Consider the following 17,797-nt stretch of genomic DNA (forward strand, 5'->3'; position numbering starts at 1 on the left):
GTGTGAACTTTGCTGCTGCTTACACAGGTAGCCCTTGTCCTAAGGACGACAAGTGAGCCCAGAATGTTTGCAGCTAAGCGAGGCATTTGTTGAATGAATTTTGTCCCATTTTACGACCTTTCTTAACACCACAGTTTTTTTAAGTTAGCCACACGGTCATAAAGTGAATTCCGGCTTCCCCCCCTTAACGTTTGCGCGTCAGATGGTCGCAGAAATGGGATCCCATGAGCGTGAGACTGCGACCGTCATAAGTATGAATCTGTCTCCAAGCATCTGACCATGGGAATGCTGGAATAGTCCATAAGAGTGAAAAACGGTCGTAAGTCACTTTTTCAGGGTTTTTGGCACTTTAAAAGGTCGCTAAAACAAATGTTGTAAGCTGAGGCCTTCCCTTTTAGGAGAATTTCCCTAGTTATTTACCTCAGGAGTCTCCAAACTTTAAGACTTGTGGACTTCAACTCCTGGCTATCTGGCTGGCTGGGGAATTCTGGGAGTTGAAGTCCAAAAGTCTTAAAATTGCCAAGCTTGGAAACCTCTGATTTACAGTAATCTAGCTGGCTGCATTACTTATTTCTTAGTTGACCATAAGGAAGGCTGAGTGCCAAAGAATGGAGGCCTTTGAACTCGGGTGCTGGAGAAGACTCCTGCATTGAGTCCCTTGGACTGCAAGGCCATCCAACCGGTCAGTCCTAGAGGAGATCCACCCTGGCTGCTCTTTAGAAGGCCAGATCCTGAAGAGGAAACTCAAAGGCTTTGGCCACCTAATGAGAAGGAAGAAGGACTCTCTGGAGAAGAGCCTCATGCTGGGAACAATGGAGGGCAAAAGAAGAAGAAGGGGACTTCTATCTTTCTGTCTGTCTGACTGACTGCCTACCTATCTATCAACTTACCTATCTACCTACCTATATAATTATCTATCTATCTATCTATCTATCTATCATCTGTCTGTCTATTATCTATCTATCTATCTATCTATCTATCTATCTATCTATCTATCTATCTATCTATCTATCTATCTCCCACAAGTCCCTTGGACTGCAAGGCCATCCAACCAGTCAGTCCTAGAGGAGATCCACCCTGGCTGCTCTTTAGAAGGCCAGATCTTGGAGAGGAAACTCAAAGATTTTGGCCACCTAATGAGAAGGAAGAAGGATTCCCTGGAGAAGAGCCTCATGCTGGGAACGATGGAGGGCAAAAGAAGAAAAAGGGGACGACAGAGAAGGAGGTGGCTGGATGGAGTCACCAAAGCAGTTGGCCTGATCTTCAATGGGCTCAGAGGATGGGAGAGGACAGGAAGGCCTGGAGGAACGTGGCCCATGGGTCACGATGCGTTGGACAAAACTTCGCAACTAACAACATCAACAACAAGCTGGCTGGGGAATTCTGGGAGTTGAAGTCCAAAAGTCTTAAATTTCCAAATTTGAAACCCCTGATTCACAGTAACCTAGCTGGCTGGGGAATTCTGGGAGTGTTTTATTTTAATTCCTATCAAAGAAGCAACAAGTAGTCAAAATTGGCAACTCTATACTAACCCCGGCACCAGTTAACCGTGGTTTTCCCCAAGGCAGCGTTCTAGGACCAATGTTCTTTTCTATTTTACATAAACGACCTTTGTGATCATGGTGGAAGAGATCCAGTGGAAGAGATCCACAGCTACGTCCTCTTTGCCGACGATGTAAAACTGTTTTAAGACCACAGGGAAATTCTATTACTCTACAAAACAACCCGGATTATGTATCTTGGATGGTCAAACAATTGGCAACCTCAAACCTCTGCTAACAAATGCTCAGTCCTACACATTGGCAATAAAAAATCAGAACATCTCAAGATGTAACGAAAGATTTAAAAAAAAATCAGAACATCAAATGCAAACTGGGCAGAAACGATCTAAGAGATGAGCCACCCTCTGCCTGTCAAAAGTTTAAAAAAACCACAAGTCTTAATGTTGCCAATTAACAAACCTTTGATTTACAGTAACCTAGATGGCTAGGGAATTCTGGGAGTTGAAGTCCAGACGTCTCCAATTGGCTAAGGTTGAGAAACACTTAAATCCATGTGTTCCCTGCCCATTTTTTCTTGCAGACCATGTTCGGGAAGATGCTCGATTACATACAAGGCGGAGGAGAAACGCCCCAGACTGATGTCCGCTGGATGTCGGAGAGCGGGATCATCGACGTCTTCCTTCTGCTGGGACCTTCACCCACGGATATTTTCAAGCAGTACGCATCCCTCACAGGTGAGCCGGTGGGAATCGGGGCGATTTCGAGGATAAACAAGAAAAAGAAGTGTTAATGCCACTTTATAATGCCTTGGTAAGGCCACACTTGGGATACTGCACTCAGTTTTGGTCGCCACGATGTAGAAAGATGTGGAGACTCTAGAAAGAGTGCAGAGAAGAGCAACAAGGATGATTTAGGGGACTGGAGACTAAACATATGCGCAGAGCTGCCAGACGAAGGGAAGAGCTAAAGAACGGGGGTTGATTTGGGAGTAAGGTCACAGGTGGAAGGTGAATGGCCCCTCCCAGAGGAAAGAAAAGAGGAGCAAAAGGGGAGTGGAGCTTGCAGGAGACCATTAGTTCATTTAATTGGTTTGTGACCCTCCAAGACTCCTGGCCAAGTTTTGCAGAGATCGGCCTGGCAGCTCTCCAAGCCAGATAAGGTCTGTGACTGTAAATCCTCCCTCGAAAGACTTTGCTGGATGTGAAGGAGCAGAATTCACAGTCAATTAATCAAAGGGGATTTTGTCGGGACAAGGAGTTTGTTTCAGGCTCTCGGGAAGCCCCGGTCAGGACAGTAAATCCGGACGGTCGCTAAATGAACCGTTGCAAGTCGAGGGCTTCCTGGACCAGGCGATGCCTTCCCTCCGTATGAACACGGTGGCAGCCCCAGAGACCTTCGGTGTGTTTCCCCTTCCTCAGGCACCCAGGCTCTGCCTCCGCTCTTCGCCCTGTCCTATCACCAGAGCCGCTGGAACTACAACGACGAGGAGGATGTGAACGCTGTGGACAACGGCTTTGACGAGCACGACATCCCCTACGACGTCATCTGGCTGGACATCGAACACACCGATGGCAAGCGCTACTTCACCTGGGACCCCAACAAGTTCGCCAACCCCCGGGAGATGCTTCAGCGGCTGGCAGCCAAGAGGAGGAAGGTAAGAAGGACCGAGCCATCAACCGTCAAATCTTCCTGGGGTGTGGGGAACTTCTGAAACCCCCCCCTTCCTTGTTGGCCTGGGATTTGGGTGCAAGTAGAAGAGACAGTGGGGATTTGACTGTGGGGTCCCTAGTACTCTCTGAGCTGGGTGGTTTTCCTGCAGACGTCTCATGACCCAACTAGGTAACATCATCAGTGTTAGGAGGAGGAGGAGGAGGAAGAGAATTGTGGGGTCCTTAGTGCTCTCTGAGCTTGTGGTTTTCTTGCAGAGATTTCACGACCCAACTAAATTACATTTGTAATTTACAAATTGCTAAATTTGGGGTACAAACTTTGGGGTGTATTAGAAGGAGAAGGAAAAGGAGGAGAAGGAAAAGAAGGAGGATGAGGAGAAGAAGATGACAATTCTGGGGTTCTTAGGTGCTCTCTGAGCGAGGTGGTTTTCTTGCAGATGTTTCATGACCCAACTAGGGAACATAATCAGTTCTAGAAGGGAGTAGGATTTGCAAAATAGAGGAGGAAGAAGAGGAGGAGGAGAATTGTCGGGTCCTTGATGCTCTCTGAGCTTGGTGGTTTTCTTGCAGACATTTCATGACCCAACTAGGTAACATCATCAGTGCTAGATGGGGGGTTGGGAAGAGGAGGAGGTGGGGAAGAAGAATGTCTCGGGGGTCCTTCTTGCTCTCCTAGTCCTCCTCTTCCCATCCTCCTTCTCCACTCCAGAATCCCCTCTCCCTTCTAGCACTGATGATGTTCCCTAGTTGGGCCATGGAACGCCTGCAAGAAAACCACCAAGCTCAGAGAGCACCAAGGACCCCACAATTCTCTTCCTCCTCACCCCACAATTTGGATAGTCCTGGCATGGCCACCATCTAGAACCTAAACTAAAAAAAATAGATTTGGGTGAAGTGGGAGCAGTTATCTATTCATGCGGTACATTCAACTAGAAGGATGTATTAATGCTACCGCTTAAGTCCATCACCCCAATCCATGTTATTCGCCCTCCACCCCAGATGGTGAGTATTGTAGACCCGCACATCAAAGTCGACAGCAGCTACCGAATCCACAATGAAATTCGCTCCCGGGACCTTTATGTCAAGACCAAGGATGGGAATGACTATGAAGGCTGGTGCTGGCCAGGTGAGTAAAAAAACTCTAGGATGAATCCAGATGTTGAGACTCTGGAAAGAGTGCAGAGAAGAGTTGACAAAGAGGATTAGAAGGCTAAATTATACAAAGAACTGTTGCAGGAATTGAGTCTGTCTAGGTTAATGAATAGGGACGTGGTGGCTCAGGGGCGAAGACGCCGAGCTTGTCGATCAGAAAGGTCGGCAGTTTGGCGGGTCGAATCCCCAGCGCCGCGTAACGGACTGAGCTCCCATGACTTGTCCCAGCTTCTGCCAACTTAACAGTTCGAAAGCAGGTAAAAAATGCAAGTAGAAAAATAGGAGCCACCTTTGGTGGGAAGGGAAGAGCGTTCTGTGCGCCTTTGGCATTGAGTCATAGCAATAGCAATAGCAGTTAGACTTATATACCGCTTTATAGGGCTTTCAGCCCTCTCTAAGCGGTTTACAGAGTCAGCATATCGTCCCCACAGTCTGGGTCCTCATTTCACCCACCTCGGAAGGATGGAAGGCTGAGTCAACCCTGAGCCGGTGAGATTTGAAACCGCTGAACTGCAGATAGCAGTCAGCTGAAGTGGCCTGCAGTACTGCACCCTAACCACTGCGCCACCTCGGAGTCCTGCCGGCCACATGACCACGGAGACGTCTTCGGACAGCGCTGGCTCTTGGGCTTTGAAACGGAGAGGAGCACCGCCCCCCTAAAGTCAGGAACGGCTAGCACATATTACGTGCGAGGGGAACCTTTACTTTTAGTTTAATGAAAAGAAGGCCTAGGGGTGAAAACGGAAGGCCAGCTCTTCCTGTCTCTGCGCACGGCCGCACGCACGCCAGCTCCCTGCCATCGGTCCTGCAGTTCACGCTGGCGGCTTTGTTCGCCCTCTTTCTCCCCTCTTGGTTCCTCTTTTTATGCGCTTTCTGAAAGGTAGCCGCTAGTGGTGCGAAAGACAGCATGGAAAACATAGGCGCGTGTTCCAGGTGACATGGGTTTTGCCATTACGGGGATACAGTATAAAATTTAAAATATGAGATTGAAAATGTGGACAAAGTTAAAACAGGAATCTTAGCAATAGCAATAGCAGTTAGACTTATATACCGCTTCCTAGGGCTTTCAGCCCTCTCTAAGCGGTTTACAGAGTCAGCATATATCGCCCCCAACAATCCGGGTCCTCATTTTACCCACCTTGGAAGGATGGAAGGCTGAGTCAACCTTGAACCGGTGAGATTTGAACCGCCGAACTGCAGATAGCAGTCAGCTGAAGTGGCCTGCAGTACTGCACCCTAACCACTGCACCACCTCGGCTCTTGCCCAGAAAGTAGTAATATTCATCATTCCATTCTGTCACCATCAAGTCCTCTCTCTCCGTCTCCTTTTGCTCAGGTTCAGCGGGCTATCCGGATTTCACCAACCCCCAGATGCGTTCCTGGTGGTCCAGCATGTTTCCTTACGACCAATACGAGGTAAGGGGGGTGGGGGTTCCTGGTTTATTCAGATCTTTTCTGATCCAGGGCTTCACTGAATCCCGAAACAGATTCCTTGCCCTTCAAAAAAAACAAAAAAATCCCTTTTTGTTTGGTTAATGTGAATTCCTGGCATTCACATCCAGAAAAAGGCCCGGCAATTCGTCTTTCAAGGTTTTAAGTGCAACAACAGACCTTATCAGTCTTGGAGCGTTGCCAGGCCAGGAGCTTCTAGTCCCAACCCTGTAAAAGGAAATCTTCACAATAATAAGGGAACTGATGGTCTCCTGCAAACTCCACTCCCCTTCCGCTGCTCTTTTATTCCCTCTGGGAGGGGCCATTCACCGTCCACCTGTGGCTTTACTCCCGAGTCGACCCCTGTTCTTTAGCTGTTCGCTTCGTCTGGCAGCTCTGCGCATGCGCACACTGGGAACAGGCTCCAGCTGTTCTTCTGCCTCACTGATGTCTGACTCTCAAAGCAGCTGATAACTATCAGACGGCCCTGGCCCCCTCTCTGCCTCCAACACAGAGGCCTCATCAGAGCCTTCCCCAGACCCCAGGACTGGCCCAGGTTCCTCCCCAACCCTCCTCACTGTCTGAATCTGGCAGGCCACAACAAGACTGTCAGCGTTCCAAGTATCATGTAGAATTAAATCAGAGTCCAAGGCAAAACGATCCTTAAAGTTCCAATTTAATAAAGCAGCGTGATCCGACAAATGCGCGCACGACAAAAGCTCGCCGACAAAACCGCGGTGTTAAAACCGCGACGTCATCAACGCGCCGAGAGAAGCGCGATTTAAGTTAGGGTTAGGTTTAGAGCACGCTTCTGTCGGCGCGCTGTTGTCGGCGCGCTTCAGCGCTCATTCGTCAGCGCGATTTATAACTCGCGGTTTTGTCACCGTGGTTTAGTCGGATGCGCTTCTGTCGGGCGCCCTTTTGTCGGTGAACCATAAAGCAGACATTCTTAGCGCATCTGTGTTAATCCCAATTCTGCAAATGACATCAGAATCCCACCCAGTTAAAAGTTCATGATCTTGTCCCCACACCCACAAATCCATCACATGGTCCAATCTTCTTCTGCCACGCTGGCGTCTCCACCCAGCTGCTCCCGGTTAGGTGTAAAAGTGCGGAGACAAAAGATGACCTTGGCTTCTAATGAAGAATGACAACAATACATTCCACAATCCTACTCCTGTCTATTCCCACCTCCCATCAACTGTACTAATGGAACAGCATAATGAAGTAAGAGAAAGTGTGGCGGGCCAAAATTCTAAAAGGAATATAATTGCAGGATTGACAAAGACGTTTCTATTGCTCTGCGGCGTCTCCCTGTCACACGCTTCTCCTTTGACCCCAGGGCTCCATGGAGAACCTCTACACCTGGAACGATATGAACGAGCCTTCGGTCTTCAACGGTCCCGAGGTCACCATGCACAAGGACGCCGTCCACCAAGGGGGCTGGGAGCACCGCGATGTCCACAACCTCTACGGCTTCTACGTGGTGAGTGCCCTCCCGTCACAGAGTTTGACTTTGGGGAGGCGTTAAATGAGGAGGGGCTTGACGGAGGGAAAGAAGGCCGCCTGACCAAGGCAATGAGAAGATGGGCGTACCAAGAAGGGCCTCCACCCCCATTTCTCAAGGGGGAAGAGGGGAATCACCTTCCAGCTTGAAAAAATCCGGTTGCCGGATTTTCTCTAGCTCATTGGTTTCCGACCGTCGACAACTCGAACACGGGTGGACTTCAACTCCCAGAATTCCCCCAGCCAGAATTCTGGGAGTTGAAGTCTACACACCTTCAAATTACCCGGGGGTTAATTAACATTGCTGGAGACCTTCCAGTCAAAGATTTAACTGGTGCCTGGTTTTTTAGTCCCAATCTACCTACTCAGGTTGGGATGTAGTTGTTGGATCCATAGTCTTTTGGGTTTACAGGTAGTCCTGGATTTACAACAGCTCATTTAGCGACCGTTTCAAAGTTACAATGGCCCTGAAAAACGCGACTGAATGACCGTTTTTCACACTTAACGAACTTTCTAGCTTCGGCATAGTCACACGATCTAAATTCAGGCGCATGGCAACCGGTTCATACTTACGACGGTCGCTGTGTCTCAAAGATTCCCCTTTTGTCAAGCAAAATCCATGGGGGGGGCGGGGGGGGAGCCAGAGTCACTACTACCAGACTGCCAACTTCTCAACTGCAGGGATTCCCTTCACGAGCCATGTGTCAAGAGATCCAAGTATCATGTAGAATTAAATCAGAGTCCAAGGCAAAACGATCCTTAAAGTTCCAATTTAATAAAGCAGATGTCTTAGCACATCTGCGTTAATCTCAATTCTGGAAATGACATCAGAATCCCACCCAGTTAAAAGTTGATGATCTTGTCCCCACACCCACAAATCCATCAAATGGTCCAATCTTCTTTCTTCCACGCTGGCGTCTCCTCCCAGCTGCTTCCTGTCAGGTGTAAAAGTGCGGAGACAAAAGATGACCTTGGCTTCTAATAAAGAATGACAACAATACATTCCACAATCCTACTCCTGTCTATTCCCACCTCCCATCAACTATACTAAAGAAACAGCATAATGAAATAAGAGAAAGTGCGACAGGCCAAAATTCTAAAAGGAATAATATTGCAGGCCTGACACCCTGGCAGGAACGGCTGTAAAACGGAGCCAGACTCGCTTAACCAACGTCTGTTTAACAACAGAGGTTTGGGGCTCCCTTGTGGCTCTGGTGGCTCAGGGGGCTAAGACGCTGAGCTTGTCAATCAGAACAGTGGGCGGTTCGAATCCCAAGCGCTACATAACGGACTGAGCTCCCAATTACTTGTCCCAGCTTCTGCCAACCTAGCAGTTCGAAAAATGCAAGTAGAAAAAATAGGAGCCACCTTTGGTGGGAATGGAAGAGCGTTCCGTGCGCCTTTGGCGTTGAGTCATGCCGGCCACATGACCATGGAGAGGTCTTCGGACAGCGCTGGCTCTTGGGCTTTGAAACGGAGAGGAGCACCGCCCCCTAGAGTCGGGAACGACTAGCACAGATGTGCGAGGAGAACCTTTACCTGTGGCCGTAAGCCGAGGACTCCTGTAATTCTTAGGCCGTTGGGTAGGCTTTCGATCCAAGCTTCAATGCCTTGAATAACCATCTCTTCTCCCCTCCTCCTGGCAGCAAATGGCCACTGCAGAGGGACAGGTTCAGCGGTCCGGCGGCCTGGAGCGGCCCTTCGTCTTGACCCGAAGTTTCTTTGCCGGTTCGCAACGTTACGGTTAGTAAAGATGAGCGATGGAGTAGTTGGGTAGGAGAATCTTCCAAGACTGGGAGAGAGAAACTCCTTCCAAAGATTTGGAAGGGGGAGCAGATCTTCAAGCCCCCAAGTCTTCTGACCGAAGCTTCCCGAGAGCCTGAAGCAAACTCCTTGTTGTCCCGGCAAAAAACCCTTTTATTAATTGACTCTGGATTCTGCTCCTTCACCTCCAGCAAAGTCTTTCGAGGGAGGATTTACGGTCACAGACCTTATCTGGCTTGGAGAGCTGCCAGGCCGATCTCTGCAGAACTTGGCCAGGAGTCTCGGAGAGTCACGAACCAATTAAGCGAAATAATAATCTCCTGCAAATTCCATTCCCCTTTTGCTCCTCTTTTACTTCCTCTGGGAGGGGCCATTCATCGTCCACCTGTGGCCTTCCTCCTAAGTCGACCCCTGTTCTTTAGCTCTTCCCTTCCTCTGGCAACTCTGTGCATGCCCACACTGGGAACAGGCTCCAGCTGTTCTTTTTATATATATATATATATAAATTATTTTCAAAACAAACATACAAATCCTCCTTCTTTACATACTGTAGAAAGTGTATCAGTTGGTTACAAAAGGCTTTTGTGCATCTCTTCCACTGTCATCAAAAATAATTCATATTAACTCTAATATCTTAACTCAGATATTTATTATATTACCATCATCATACCTCCACTTTTATTTGACTACAATTAGTTAAATGTCCTTCATCATAAAATATACCAAGATTTAATACATAACCACATGCTGGCATTTCATTTACTTCTTTATAAAATCCTCCATTAACATTAAATCCTCATATCCTGTTTTAGCTAAACATCCATAATATTGAATACCAACATTTTCTAATCCTCCATGTACATAATTTATTATCATTCATCGTCCACCTGTGGCTTTACTCCCAAGTCGACCCCTGTTCTTTAGCCGTTCCCTTCGTCTGGCCACTCTGCACATGCGCACACTGGGAACAGGCCCCAGCTGTTCTTCTGCCTCACTGATGTCTGACTCCGAAGGCAGCTGATAATTGTCAGGCGGCCCTGGCCCCCCATCTGCCTCTGACACAGAGCCCTCATCCGAGCCTTCCCCAGACTCCAGGACTGGCCCAGGTTCCTCCCCAACCCTCCTCACTGTCCGAATCAACTGCCAGCTCTACTTGCGGGCCACAAGCTTGTAGGGACGCTTGGAAGTGGCAGAGGCGTTGAGTACATTCTCATTTTTTTTCCTCCGAAACGGCAGTTGTTAGTTGTCGTTAACTGTTTGTGGTTGTCATCCTTCGCAGGAGCTGTGTGGACCGGGGACAACGCGGCCGAGTGGGACCACCTAAAAATTTCCATCCCCATGTGCCTGAGCCTGGCTTTAGTGGGCATCTCCTTCTGCGGAGGTAAGCAGACTAGCAGCTGTCCTTCACCTACGCCCACTCGTTTAGCGACCATTCGCATTTATAACGGCAAACTTTCCACTGTGCTTAGCCGACGTGGGTGGCTTCTTCAAAAACCCGGAGCCGGAGTTGCTTGTGCGTTGGTACCAGGCTGGAGCCTATCAGCCTTTCTTCCGAGCACACGCGCACGTGGACACCACGCGTCGCGAGCCCTGGCTTTTCGGCGACGAGAACAAAGTGCTGATCCGGGAGGCCGTCCGGGAGCGTTACGCTCTGCTTCCCTTCTGGTATACCCTCTTCTATCAGTCTTACCGGACTGGCCTGCCGGTCATGAGGTGAGTTGGGTTCCATATTTTGCACTGAGCCATTTTAGCTAGGGAATTCTGGGATTTGAAGTCCACCCATCTTAAAGCATGCTGGCTGGGGGATTCTGGGAGTTGAAGTCCACCCATCTTAAAGCATGCAGACTGGGGGATTCTGGGAATTGAAGTCCGCCCATCTTAAAGCATGCAGACTGGGGGATTCTGGGAATTGAAGTCCAGCCATCTTAAAGCATGCAGACTGGGGGATTCTGGGAATTGAAGTCCGCCCATCTTAAAGCATGCAGACTGGGGGATTCTGGGAATTGAAGTCCAGCCATCTTAAACTATGCAGACAGGGGGATGCTGGGAATTGATGTCCGCCCATCTTAAACTATGCAGACTGGGGGATTCTGGAAGTGGAAATCTACCCTTCTTAAAGCATGCAGACTGGGGGATGCTGGGAATTGAAGTCGGCCCATCTTAAAGCATAGCACACTGGGGGATTCTGGGAGTTGACATCCACCCAACCTTAAACCGGGCAAGGTTGGTAAAAAAAATCTTGCTCTAAGCGACGATGTAACGTGAGATATACTGGTCTCTTGTCGTAAATTGTGTTTTCTGAACTCAGACATGATGACAGACCATCTTTACACAGCCTTAATGATCGTTTAGCATCATTTCTCAGCCTAACCATGGTGTTGTACGACGTTTCCTTATTTCGATTATGTTAATTCTTGCTTTTTGCCCTCTTGACAGACCACTCTGGGTCGAATATCCCCAGGACCCTGTTTTGTACCCCATAGATGATGAGTATCTGCTTGGTGAGTTTTTCCTCTGTGTGTGTGTGTGTGTGTGAGAGAGAGAGAGAGAGAGAGAGAGAGAGATGAGAGAGGGGGGGAGGGAGGGAGAGAGAGAAAGGAGAGATAGAAAGAGAAAGAAAGAAAGAGATAGAAAGAGAGAGAGATGAGAGAAAGAGAGAGAGGGAGGAGGGAGGGAGAGAGAGAAAGAATGAGAGAAAGAGAAAGGAAGAAAAAGAGAGAAAAGAAAGAAAGCGAGAGAGATGAGAGAAAGAAAGAAAAAGAGAGAGATGAGAGAAAGAGAGAGGGAGGGAGAGAGAGAAAGAATGAGAGATAGAAAGAGAGATGAGAGAGAAAGAGAAAGGTGAGAGACAGGGGGAGGGAGGGAGAGAGAAAGAATGAGAGATAGAGAGAGAAAGAAAGAAAGAGAAAGAGATAGAAAAAGAGAAAGATGAGAGAAAGAGAAAGTGGGAGGAGGGAGAGAGAGAGAGAAATAATGAGAGATAGAAAGACAGAGAAAGAAAGAAAGAGATAGAAAGAGGGAGACATGAGAGAGAGAGAGATGAGAGAAAGAGAGGGAGGAGGGAGGGAGAGAGAAAGAATGAGAGAAAGAGAAAGAAAGAGAAAAGAAAGAAAGCGAGAGAGATGAGCGAAAGAAAGAGAGAGAGGAGAGAAAGAGAGAGGGATGGAGACAAAGAATGAGAGATAGAAAGAGAGAGATGAGAGAGAAAGAGAAAGATGAGAGAGAGGGGGGAGGGAGAGAGAAAGAATGAGAGATAGAGAAAGAAAGAGATAGAAAGAGATGAGAGAAAGAAAGAGGGGGAGGAGGGAGAGAGAAAGAATGAGAGAGAAAGAAAGAAAAAGAGAGAAAAAAAGAAAGAAAGAGATGAGAGAAAGAGAGAGGGAGGGAGAAAGAAAGAAAGAAAAAAGATGAGAAAAAGAAAGAGAAAGTGAGAGAGATGAGAGAAAGAGGAGGGAGGGGAGAGAGAGAGAGAGAACCAGGAAGGGCAAAGATGAAATTCTACTTCCTGACCCCATTTGGAGCTTCCCACAGTCACATGACCACGATTCTCGTTGTTTTTGTAACCGGAAACAAACGTTTACGATTTCCAGCAAAAAAAAACCCCAACCACCACCACCTGTTGGCCATCATGGATTTATTGAACAGCTATGATGTTTGTTTTCATGTCTGTCACGAAAAAAAGTTCGTAAAATCAAGCAGGGTCCCATGCTGACCTACTTAATGACCGCCACAGCTCGAGAACCGTAATTCTGGCCTCAATCACGGTCCTAAGTCGAGGACTGACTGGAAATAATGACAGGAAGTAATTTGGTTCCTCCTTCGAGGAAGAGAAGGGATGACGATGCTAGAATATGACCAGTTTTTGAAATGCGGTAAGCAATTTGTTCAAGTTTCTAGATCTCATTGACTACCTTTCTTACAGGCGATGCACTGTTGGTTCATCCGGTAACTGCACAAGGAGCTCGCGGTGTACAGGTGTATTTACCTGGCAAAGGGGAAGTAAGTATGATTGTTGACTTTGGATTGAGCGATTAACTTATTAGATGGTTATCCATTCATTATTTTTTAAGTAACTCAAACCAGTGAACATTCCTAAAGCTCCTCCTTTCTCCTCCTGCTTTCCCCACAACAACAACGACCCTGTGAGGTGGACTGGGCTGAGGGAGTGACCAAAGCCCTCCAGTTGGCTTTCGTGCCTAAGGTGGGGCTAGAATTCACTGCCTCCTAGTGATTGGCCCAAAGTCACCCAACAGTTTTCCGGCCTAAGGTGGGACTAGAACTCACCATCTCCTGGCGATTGGCTCAAAGTCACCCAGTTGCCTTTCATACCTAAGTCAGGACTAGAACTCACTTTCTCCTGGTAGCAATAGCAATAACAGTTAGACTTATATACCGCTTCATAGGGCTTTCAGCCCTCTCTAAGCTGTTTACAGAGTCAGCATATTGCCCCCAACAACAATCCAGGTCCTCATTTTACCCACCTCGGAAGGATGGAAGGCTGAGTCAACCCTGAGCCGGTGAGATTTGAACAGCTGAACTGCAGAACTGCAGTCAGCTGAAGTAGCCTGCAGTGCTGCATTTAACCACTGCGCCACCTCGGCTCTATATGGTGATGTCTATGGTGATTGGCCCAAAAGCACCCAGCCGTTTTCATGCCTAAGACGGGACTAGAACTCACTCGCTCCTGATAATTGGCCCAAAAGCACCCAGCCGTTTTCATGCCTAAGATGGGACTAGAACTCACTTGCTCCTGATAATTGGCCCAAAAGCACCCAGCCGTTTTCATGCCTAAGACGGGACTAGAAATCACTTGCTCCTGATAATTGGCCCAAAAGCACTCAGCCGTTTTCATGATTAAGATGGGACTAGAACTCACCATCTCCTGGTGATTGGCCCAAAAGCACCCAGCCATTTTCATGCCTAACACAGGACTAGAACTCACTTGCTCCTGATAATTGGCCCAAAAGCACTCAGCCATTTTCATGATTAAGATGGGACTAGAACTCACCATCTCCTGGTGATTGGCCCAAAAGCACCCAGCTGTTTTCATGCCTAAAACGGGACTAGAACTCACCGCCTCCTGGTGATTAGCTCAAAGTCACCTAGCTGCTTGAGGCATAACTAGAACACACTGTCGCCTGGTGATTGGCCGAGAATCACCCAGCTGGCTTTCATATCTAAGGCAGAACTAGAATTCACTGTCTCCTGGTGCCTGAATCCTTAGATCAAACTCTTTTATATCAATAATTACCACAATAAATCGGAGGATCCCGTTTTCAGCTTCAGATCTCCACCTTGCTAATAAACCCTGACTGGAACTCATTTTCACCCAGCTGTTTCCATGCCTAAAACGAGACTAGAACTCACCAACTCCTAGTTCATATGCCAGCACTTTAATCACTACACCAGAATTGCTCTCTTTCTCTCTGCTGTTACATTTGTCTGGGGAAAAAGAATTCCCTTCAAAAGAAAAGTATTATATGCGTATCTCTATTGTGAAGAAAGGGATGCTGTGGCTCAGTGGCTAAGATGCTGAGCTTGTCGATCCGAAAGATCGGCGGTTCGAATCCCTAGCGCCGTGTAACGGAGTGAGCTCCCGTGACTCGTCCCAGCTTCTGCCAACCGAGCAGTTCGAAAGCACGTAAAAAAGTGCAAGTAGAAAAATAGGAACCACCTTTGGTGGGAAGGGAACAGCGTTCCCTGGGCCTTCGGCGTTGAGTCATGCCGGCCACATCACCACGGAGACGTCTTCGGACAGCGCTGGCTCTTTGGCTTTGAAACGGAGATGAGCACCGCCCCCTAGAGTCAGGAACAACTAGCATGCATGTGCGAGGGGAACTTTTAATTTTTACCTTTTTTTTGCTTTTTTTATTTTATTTTTAAACATTAAAAAAATTCTCATCCATTACATAGAGCTTGTCGTTTGGTTACAAGTATTTTTGCATCCATATTCTCAATGACATATACAATCACAGATTTTCCGTCTAATATAACTAGATGCCTCCCTTCAATTACGATTAATAGGTTTAGGTTTATTAGATTTATATAATATTTCTTTTCAATAAGCCTAAATTCGCTTACATTCTTGATTGTCTGTTTAATAACAATATACCTTTATATAATCACTTATCCCATTCTGAATATTTTTACAGTATAAAAGAATTTACCAAGTGTTTATATTTATATATCACTCTTTTCAATTCTGTATAATCCCACCAATCATCCATCGATTTCCAGATTCAGGTAAAAGATACCTTTTTTACCTTTTTTGAGAAGAACTTTCCTCCCCATGGAGGTTTAGAGCAATTGCATCATCTCGGAATAAACCGGTTTTTTTTTAGCCCCTAAGCGCAAAACGTTACAAACCACAAGTTTATCTTATGAAAACAAGCTGTCGGAAGAGAAGAGTTTTGTCACGTCTCCAGAATTGTCCTTTTTGGCCTCTTCAAAGGAAGCACAGTTTTACAAACGGCTGTGGCTTGGCCCAGTTTCAAAGAAGACAAAAGTCCTGTCCAAGTTTTGTTTTTGATTTTTTTTTTTCCCCTCCGTCGATCCCTTTGCTCACCAAATCCTCTCAAACAATTTTTCTCTTGGCAGGTTTGGTACGATGTCCACACTCACCAGAAACTCCACGCCCCACAGACGTTTTATTTGCCGGTCACCATGAGCAGCGTAAGTCCGATTGGGGGGGGGGGGGTGTCAAATGAGGCCCGACTGCCTCGTAAAGAGCCGAAGGGCGGGTTGTGGTTTCCTCAAAGCCCCCAATGCAGAGCTCTGTAAGGGTTCCTCTCTTAACTTCAGAAAGTGAAGACTCTTGAAACCGAGGATTTACAATCCAATCCAATACAATAGCAGAGTTGGAAGGGACCTCGGAGGTCTTCTAGTCCAGCCCCCTGCTTAGGCAGGAAACTCAATCCCATTTGAGACAAATGGTGGTCCTATCATTTTTTTAAAATGTGATGGGGAGGGAGGGAGGGAGGGAGGGAAGGAAGGAAGGAAGGAAGGAAGGAAAACAGAATAAAAGCATTGGAAGGGGCCTTGGAGGTCTTCTAGTCCAACCCCCTGCCTAGGCAAGAAACCGTATACCGTTTCAGACAAATGGCTATCCAGCATCTTCTTCCATCAAGACTTCCAGTGTTGGGGCATTCACAACTTCTGGAGGCAACTTCTGTTCCACTGATTCATTGTTCTCACAGTCAGGAAATTCCTCCTCAGTTCTAAGTTGCTTCTCTCCTTGATTAGTTTCCACCCATTGCTTCTTGTTCTACCCTCGGGTGCCTTTAAGAATAGTTTGAACTCTAACCTTTTATTCTTTCCCCAAGATTCCAGTCTACCAGCGTGGCGGCAGCATCGTGGCTCGGAAGGAGCGGGTCCGGCGTTCTTCGGACTGCATGCAGAATGATCCATACACGCTCTACGTGGCATTGGGGCCTCAGGTGAGGTTGGGATGAGGGGATGGACAGGTTTGGAGGGCTGCATTATGACGATGGGTTGTGATAACACGACCCCACCAAAGACCTGGCCAGGCCCTAGCAGGGATTCAGTCCAATTCACGAGAATAGAATATAGAATATTGTATGTAGAAAATAGAATAGAAATGCAATGAATTGCAGGAATATAATAAGGATAGGATAAGAGTAGGAATTGGAATAGGAATTGGAAATAGAATAGGAATAGAAAATAGAATAGGAATAGAAAATAGAATAGGAATAGAAAATAGAATAGGAATAGAAAATAGAATAGGAATAGAAAATAGAATAGGAATAGAAAATAGAATAGGAATAAGAACAGGAATAGGAATAGAAAATAGAATATAGGGATATAGGAATATGAAATTAGAATAGAATAGAATATAGAATATGGTATGTAGAAAATAGAATAGAAATGCAATGAATTGCAGGAATAGAATAAGGATAGGATAGGAATAGGAATTGGAAATAGAATAAGAATTGGAAATGGAATAGGAATAGAATAGAATATAGCAATATGAAATTGGAATGGAATGGAATAAGGATAGAATAGGAATTGGAATTGGAAATAGAATATGGGAATAGGAAATTAGAATGGAATGGAATAGAATAAGGATAGGATAGGAATAGAATATAGAATAGAAAATAGAATAGGAATAGGAAATAGAATAGGAAACTAAATTGAATAGAACAACAGAACAGAACAACTTCATTGTCACTGGCCTATCCCGAGTCTAATCATTTGGATTTCTGCTTTTCTCAACCTCTCCAGGGAACCGCCCAAGGGGAACTTTTCATTGACGACGGGCACACGTATAATTTTGAGACAAAAAGACAATACCTACACCGCCTCTTCCGTTTCTCTGGCAACGTGCTGACGGCCAGGTACCCAGTCTACGAGTTCTTTTTTTTCCTCCTCTCTCTTTCTCTCTCCTTTTCTCCCTCATCTTAATTATCCAGCACCCCCCTTTTCTTCCGGCTGAATTCCCCCAATTTCATTTCAGCTCGGCAGATCCGAAGGGCAGCTTTGAAACTCCGGCCTGGATCGAACGGGTGGTGATCCTCGGAGCGGGCAAGCCGGGGGGCATCTTCCTCAAACAACAGGGTGAGTTGTTGGTGGGAGGACCAAAGCTTGCACCACCTTCCCTATTTCCTTTTGGGTGGAAATAGCAAATGATTTCCTTTCTCTGGATAAAAGCCAATCAAGCTGGAGAATCAATCTAGAACTAAGGAGGAATTTCCTGATAGTGGGGGACAATGAAACCAGTGGAACTGCTTGCCCCTAGAAGTTGTGGGTGCTCCA

At 46.9% G+C, this 17,797-nt stretch overlaps 1 protein-coding gene across 1 annotated transcript in view; it reads left to right on the forward strand.

The window, feature by feature from the left end:
* Positions 1 to 17,797, forward strand: part of LOC116519775 (neutral alpha-glucosidase AB-like) — a 35,973-nt gene that overhangs the window by 14,927 nt on the left and 3,249 nt on the right. The window contains 14 exon segments of the mRNA XM_032233804.1: positions 2,083 to 2,236; positions 2,921 to 3,156; positions 4,172 to 4,298; positions 5,661 to 5,740; positions 7,098 to 7,241; positions 8,908 to 9,004; positions 10,305 to 10,406; positions 10,495 to 10,738; positions 11,462 to 11,526; positions 12,948 to 13,024; positions 15,623 to 15,697; positions 16,348 to 16,461; positions 17,267 to 17,379; positions 17,499 to 17,599. Of these exon segments, the coding sequence (XP_032089695.1) occupies positions 2,083 to 2,236; positions 2,921 to 3,156; positions 4,172 to 4,298; positions 5,661 to 5,740; positions 7,098 to 7,241; positions 8,908 to 9,004; positions 10,305 to 10,406; positions 10,495 to 10,738; positions 11,462 to 11,526; positions 12,948 to 13,024; positions 15,623 to 15,697; positions 16,348 to 16,461; positions 17,267 to 17,379; positions 17,499 to 17,599 (1,729 nt within the window).

The sequence above is a fragment of the Thamnophis elegans genome, chromosome 17 (assembly GCF_009769535.1).
Source record: "Thamnophis elegans isolate rThaEle1 chromosome 17, rThaEle1.pri, whole genome shotgun sequence".
NCBI lineage: Eukaryota > Metazoa > Chordata > Lepidosauria > Squamata > Colubridae > Thamnophis > Thamnophis elegans.